This window comes from Brachyistius frenatus, unplaced genomic scaffold (genome assembly GCF_029030835.1).
Source record: "Brachyistius frenatus isolate BFR_SWC_R1_liver_20210118 unplaced genomic scaffold, ASM2903083v1 Contig_375, whole genome shotgun sequence".
In the NCBI taxonomy this organism is placed as follows: domain Eukaryota; kingdom Metazoa; phylum Chordata; class Actinopteri; family Embiotocidae; genus Brachyistius; species Brachyistius frenatus.
In genome coordinates, this window is record NW_027210974.1 from 230,001 (window position 1) to 237,665 (window position 7,665).

The 7,665-nt window shown below is 37.4% G+C and overlaps 1 protein-coding gene across 1 annotated transcript in view; it reads left to right on the forward strand.

Annotated features, from left to right (window-relative positions):
* LOC138636395 (kinesin-like protein KIF1C) overlaps positions 1-4,510 on the forward strand; it is a gene marked incomplete at its 3' end in the record, with an annotated part of 15,540 nt that extends 11,030 nt beyond the window's left edge. The window contains exons 4-15 of the mRNA XM_069724392.1: positions 12-90; positions 289-407; positions 512-577; positions 656-834; positions 1,111-1,222; positions 1,359-1,436; positions 1,534-1,599; positions 1,680-1,758; positions 2,678-2,756; positions 2,892-3,040; positions 4,173-4,283; positions 4,371-4,510. Of these exons, the coding sequence (XP_069580493.1) occupies positions 12-90; positions 289-407; positions 512-577; positions 656-834; positions 1,111-1,222; positions 1,359-1,436; positions 1,534-1,599; positions 1,680-1,758; positions 2,678-2,756; positions 2,892-3,040; positions 4,173-4,283; positions 4,371-4,510 (1,257 nt within the window). The remainder of the gene's footprint in view (positions 1-11; positions 91-288; positions 408-511; positions 578-655; positions 835-1,110; positions 1,223-1,358; positions 1,437-1,533; positions 1,600-1,679; positions 1,759-2,677; positions 2,757-2,891; positions 3,041-4,172; positions 4,284-4,370) is intronic.
* Between the last annotated feature and the right edge of the window lie 3,155 nt (positions 4,511-7,665).

Sequence of the window (7,665 nt, forward strand, 5' to 3'; positions counted from 1 at the left end):
TGTGTCTACAGGCTGATGACTCCAGCTTCGCATCTCAGAGGCAAGTTTATAAAGACATCGGAGAGGAGATGCTGCTGCACGCCTTCGAAGGTACATCACCTCCATCAGTTCATCTCCATCACCTCCATCAGTTCATCTCCATCACCTCCATCAGTTGCTAATGATCCCTGTAATACTAGTGCTAATACTACACATGCTGATGGAGAGTGTGTCCGGTAGTAAAGTGGTGCTAAAGGAAGATTTTAAAAATGACAAACAATGAACAAGTTTGTTATTGTTTTTTTCCAGGATACAACGTGTGTATTTTTGCTTACGGCCAGACGGGGGCAGGAAAGAGCTACACCATGATGGGCAAACAGGAGCCGGGCCAGGAAGGCATCATACCACAGGCAAACACTCCTTCAATAGTTACCGGATCATTAGTGCATTAAATGAAGGCTGAGCTGTTTGTTTACAACCAGCGTTTGTGATGTCATAAGTGGGATTACTGATCCTCCGTGTTTCTGTCCAGCTGTGTGAGGACTTGTTCCAGAGGACCGGAGAAAACTCGGATCCCGACCTGACCTACTCGGTGGAGGTAAGCCCCGCCCACGTTTGATCCTTCCCCCCGGGCTGCTCCCTGACTGCCCCCCCCCCCCCCCCATTCCCCCACCAGGTGTCTTACATGGAGATCTACTGCGAGCGGGTTCGGGACCTGTTGAACCCCAAGTCCCAGGGCACCCTGCGTGTCCGGGAGCATCCCATCCTCGGGCCCTACGTGGAGGATCTGTCCAAACTGGCCGTGACCGGCTTCACCGACATCCGCGACCTGATGGACGCCGGCAACAAAGCGCGGTCAGTCTTCTTCCCAGATGAAGCCACGCTTCCAAACATTTTTCCTTTTACGCTTCAGCCACCTTCAAACCTCGTCGGTGGCTGAAACGTTGCATTCTGGGAGCTGTAGTTCATCGGTGGTTCATGACATCACGTTAACACCAGGACCTGTCAGTGAGATCATGTTCTCTTTTATTTCACTCTCCCTTTCTGGTTCCTTCTCAACTGACAGCGTGAAGGACTCAGGGATCGATTATTAATGTCTGATGATTATTGACTATTGATTATTGATTACAGGACGGTTGCAGCCACAAACATGAATGAGACGTCGTCCAGGTCACACGCTGTGTTCACCATCGTCTTCACCCAAAAACGACGAGACCAGATGACCAGCCTGGACACTGAGAAGGTGTGTGTGTGTGTGTGTGTGTGTGTGTGTGTGTGTGTGTGTGTGTGTGTGTGTGTGTGTGTGTGTGTGTGTGTGTGTGTGTGTGTGTGTGTGTGTGTGTGAGTGAGACATTCATTTTGCTGCTTGACCTCCTCAGGTCAGTAAGATCAGTCTGGTGGACCTGGCTGGGAGCGAGCGAGCTGACTCCTCCGGGGCCAAAGGCACTCGGCTCAAGGTCAGAGGTCACAGAGGTCATAGAGGTCACGGTGATGTTGTGCAGCTTCAGCCTGATTCATTGATGTTTCATTTCTGTGTCGTTTGCTGTGACGCAGGAAGGAGCGAACATCAACAAATCTCTGACTACGTTAGGAAAAGTGATCTCGGCTCTGGCTGAGATGGTGAGTCAGCACACCTGATGTTTGGTCACCTGACAACACCTGTTCACCTGGAATCTGACTTGTTCCTGTGTCGTCTACAGCAGAGCAGTAAGAAGAGGAAGAGTGATTTTATTCCCTACAGAGATTCTGTTCTCACCTGGTTACTGAAGGAGAACCTGGGTAGGTAGACCGGTCTGAAGCAGCTGGATCATCCATCTAAAGGGTTTTAGTTTTAGTGAACAGCAGAACACTTCCTGCAGGAAACCACCTGCTCAATAATGAACGCAAATTCAAGCACTCACAAATATTTAGCAAAATTCACAAAAAGAAGCTCTGCTGAAAGTACGACATCATCAAGTCTCCTTTCAAAATAAAACTGACTTTATGAATAACAATATGGGGTTTGTGGGTAATGTGGTCTTCTGATGGAACGAGGAACATGTTCAATGAGTTTTCTCCACTTCCAGCTGGAAGAGACTGAATTTTGTTTTAGTGTTGAATGAATGTGATTTAAAAGCATGTAAAGCTCTTATTTTGAAGGCAGATGTGGTCTTTGTTTCTATATTAGTCTAAAGCTCTTATTTTGAAGGCAGATGTGTTCTTTGTTTCTATTTTTCAGTCTAAAGCTCTTATTTTGAAGGCAGATGTGTTCTTTGTTTCTATATTTCAATCACAGATGATTTGTTCTGGAAAAATTCATCACTTCAGACTCTTTTTATCACTTTGAGCCCCAAAACATAAAAAAACCCACATTACAGGTCAAATATTTCAAGATTATTATCACAGGAAGTCACCACATGTTCCTGTTTATCATGGAGGTGCTACAAAACATCTAGTTTTTTTTTTCCAACCTTTAATTTTCACTAATTTCCGCAATTTTGCTGCAAGGACTCACTTAAAACTCCACAAACTGCATCGCAAATTTTAAGAAAGTCTGCCTCTAAATCTCCCAGTAGATGCACTTCAATCAGAACAAACACGAGACTCGTCACATCAGGACTGACAAGACCTCACGGCTGTTGATGGACATGAAGAACCAGGGTTGCTCAGGTTGGGGTGGACCTTTAATTACATTAAAGGTTTAATGTGTCTGTTTCAGGAGGAAACTCCCGGACGGCCATGATTGCTGCTCTCAGTCCTGCTGACATCAACTATGAAGAAACACTGAGCACTCTGAGGTCAGACCTTCTTCTGCCTGTGTTCATCCGGCAGCCATCAATCTGACCGAAGTTAAGCTCATTTAGTCATCAGGTGCTGCCGAGCGCCGACCCGTCCGGTAGAAGCTAATCTAACTGGGTGTGATGTGTCTGCAGGTACGCTGACCGGGCCAAACAGATCCGCTGCAACGCCGTGATCAATGAAGATCCCAACGCCAAACTGATCCGAGAGCTGAAGGCCGAAGTGGAACGACTGAGGAACCTGCTGTTCTCTCAGGGCCTGCAGGAGCTGCTGGACAACGCTGGTACACACACTTATAGCATGGTCATTATACTGGTACACACACTTATAGCATGGTCATTATACTGGTACACACACTTATATCATGGTCATTATACTGGTACACACACTTATAGCATGGTCATTATACTGGTACACACACTTATATCATGGTCATTATACTGGTACACACACTTATAGCATGGTCATTATACTGGTACACACATTTACAGCATGGTCATTATACTGGTACACACACTTACAGCATGGTCATTATACTGGTACACACACTTATATAATGTTCATTATACTGGTACACACACTTATATAACGTTCATTATACTGGTACACACATTTACAGCATGGTCATTATACTGGTACACACACTTACAGCATGGTCATTATACTGGTACACACACTTATATAATGTTCATTATACTGGTACACACACTTATATAACATTCATTATATTGGTACACACATTTACAGCATGGTCATTATACTGGTACACACACTTATATAATGTTCATTATACTGGTACACACACTTATATAACATTCATTATACTGGTACACACATTTATAGCATGGTCATTATACTGGTACACACACTTATAGCATGGTCATTATACTGGGACACACACTTATAGCATGTCATTATACTGGTACACACACTTATAGCATGGTCATTATACTGGTACACACACTTATAGCATGTCATTATACTGGTACACACACTTATAGCATGGTCATTATACTGGTACACACACTTATATAACGTTCATTATACTGGTACACACACTTATATAACGTTCATTATACTGGTACACACACTTATATCCGTACTAACTGTGTTCATGTGTATTTAGTTGAACATGGTATGTTTGGCATCTCTGTGTGCATATTCAGAGGCAGTTATTTACAGACAACAGCAACTGTGTGTGTGTGTGTGTGTGTGTGTGTGTGTGTGTGTGTGTGTGTGTGTGTGTGTGTGTGTGTGTGTGTGTGTGTGTGTGTGTGTGTGTGTGTCTACAAGCTGTTCTTTACATAACCAGCATCACAGAGATTCCAGCCTGTTTAAAATGAAACCTGACTCTTCCCTCCTCTTCCCCCTCCTCCTCTTCCTCTTCCTCCTCCTCCTCTCTCTGCGTCTTAAAGTCAACAACAACAACAACAACCTCGCTGGTATTGCGGGTTTGTCCCCCTCCCCCCTGCAGCTGGCACTCACAGCCAATGGGATTGTGCCTAAGATTGGCTCCGCCCCTCCAGGTGACTATAGTGGGGAACATCTCCATCAAATGCAGGCAAACTGTTTTTATTTGTCCATTAATGGGATTTGTTTTTCTTCCTGTGCAGGTGACAAACCGCCGCCTGCAGGTGACGCACCTGTTGACCCCGAACACCTGATCCACAACGGAGAGGAGGAGGAGGAGGGGGACGAGGAGGCGGTCGCCACGGAGACCATCAGTAAAGAGGAAGCAGCTGAGAGACTGCTGGTAGGATGAGAATCATTTTAAAGCTTCAGCAGCCTGGTGGGTTAAAATGATCAAACTTCCTCTCAGCATCTCTTGGTCAGCTCTGAACGGGAACATGAAGATATTAATGAGGACAAATTAATAAACTAAAGAGACGTGAAGATATTAATGAGGACAAATTATTAATAAACTAAAGAGAGGTGAAGATATTAATGAGGACAAATTATTAATAAACTAAAGAGACGTGAAGATATTAGTGAGGACAAATTAATAAACTAAAGAGACGTGAAGATATTAATGAGGACAAATTATTAATAAACTAAAGAGATTTGTAGATATTAATGAGGAAAAATTATTAATAAACTAAAGAGACGTGAAGATATTAATGAGGACAAATTAATAAACTAAAGAGACGTGAAGATATTAATGAGGACAAATTGATAAACTGAAGAGACGTGAAGATATCAATCAAGACAAAATTAATAAACTAAAGAGACGTGAAGATATTAATGAGGACAAATCGATAAACTAAAGAGACGTGAAGATATTAATGAGGACAAATTGATAAACTAAAGAGACGTGAAGATATTAATGAGGACAAATTATTAATAAACTAAAGAGATGTGAAGATATTAATGAGGACAAATTATTAATAAACTAAAGAGACATGAAGATATTAATGAGGACAAATTAATAAACTAAAGAGATGTGAAGATATTAATGAGCACAAATTAATAAACTAAAAAGACGTGAAGGTATTAATGAGGACAAATTAATAAACTAAAGAGACGTGAAGATATTAATGAGGACAAATTAATAAACTAAAGAGACGTGAAGATATTAATGAGGACAAATTAATAAACTAAAGAGACGTGAAGATATTAATGAGGACAAATTATTAATAAACTAAAGAGATGTGAAGATATTAATGAGGACAATGAAGATATTAATAAAATAAACTAAAGAGACGTGAAGATATTAATGAGACACAAATTAATAAACTAAAGAGACGTGAAGATATTAATGAGGACAAATTAATAAACTAAATAATGAGGACAAATTAATAAACTAAAGAGACGTGAAGATATTAATGAGGACAAATTAATAAACTAAAGAGACGTGAAGATATTAATGAGGACAAATTAATAAACTAAAGAGACGTGAAGATATTAATGAGGACAAATTTATAAACTAAAGAGACGTGAAGATATTAATGAGGACAAATTAATAAACTAAAAGAAGATATTAATGAAGACAAATTATTAATGAGGACGTGAAAATTATTAATAAACTAAAGAGACGTGAAGATATTAATGAGGACAAATTATTAATAAACTAAAGAGACGTGAAGATATTAATGAGGACAAATTAATAAACTAAAGAGACGTGAAGATATTAATGAGGACAAATTAATAAACTAAAGAGACGTGAAGATATTAATGAGGACAAATTAGTAAACTAAAGAGACGTGAAGATATCAATGAAGACAAATTAATCAACTAAAGACACGTGAAGATATTAATGAGGACAAATTATTAATAAACTAAAGAGACGTGAAGATATTAATGAGGACAAATTAATAAACTAAAGAGACGTGAAGATATTAATGAGGACAAATTATTAATAAACTAAAGAGAAGTGAAGATATTAATGAGGACAAAAATTAATAAACTAAAAGAGACGTGAAGATATTAATGAGGACAAATTAATAAACTAAAGAGACGTGAAGATATTAATGAAGACAAAATTAATAAACTAAAGAGACGTGAAGATATTAATGAGGACAAATTAATAAACTAAAGAGACGTGAAGATATTAATGAGGACAAATTAATAAACTAAAGAGACGTGAAGATATTAATGAGGACAAATTAATAAACTAAAGAGACGTGAAGATATTAATGAGGACAAATTAATAAACTAAAGAGACGTGAAGATATTAATGAGGACACAAAATTAATAAACTAAAGAGACGTGAAGATATTAATGAGGACAAATTAATAAACTAAAGAGAATGAAGATATTAATGAGGACAAATTAATAAACTAAAGAGACGTGAAGATGAAGATATTAATGAGGACAAATTAATAAACTAAAGAGACGTGAAGATATTAATGAGGACAAATTAATAAACTAAAGAGACGTGAAGGTATTAATGAGGACAAATTAATAAACTAAAGAGATGTGAAGATATTAATGAGGACAAATTAATAAACTAAAGACACGTGAAGATATTAATGAGGACAAATTAATAAACTAAAGAGACGTGAAGATATTAATGAGGACAAATTATTAATAAATTATTAATAAACTAAAGAGATGTGAAGATATTAATGAGGACAAATTATTAATAAACTAAAGAGACATGAAGATATTAATGAGGACAAATTATTAATAAACTAAGGAGACATGAAGATATTAATGAGGACAAATTAATAAACTAAAGAGACGTGAAGATATTAATGAGGACAAAATTAATAAACTAAAGAGACGTGAAGATATTAATGAGGACAAATTAATAAACTAAAGAGACGTGAAGATATTAATGAGGACAAATTAATAAACTAAAGAGACGTGAAGATATTAATGAGGACAAATTATTAATAAACTAAAAGACGTGAAGATATTAATGAAGATAAACTAAAGAGATGAAGATATTAATGAGGACAAAATTAATAAACTAAAGAGATGTAAAGATATTAATGAGCACAAATTAATAAACTAAAGAGACGTGAAGATATTAATGTGGACAAATTAATAAACTAAAGAGACTTGAAGATATTAAAGAGGACAAATTATTAATAAACTAAGGAGACATGAAGATATTAATGAGGACAAATTAATAAACTAAAGAGACGTGAAGATATTAATGAGGACAAATTATTAATAAACTAAAGAGACGTGAAGATATTAATGAGGACAAATTAATAAACTAAAGAGACGTGAAGATATTAATGAGGACAAATTAATAAACTAAAGAGACGTGAAGATATTAATGAGGAAGATATTAATGAGGACAAATTATTAATAAACTAAAGAGACGTGAAGATATTAATGAGGACAAATTAATAAACTTGAAGATATTAATGAGGACAAATTAATAAACTAAAGAGACGTGAAGATATTAATGAGGACAAATTAATCAACTAAAGACACGTGAAGATATTAATGAGGACA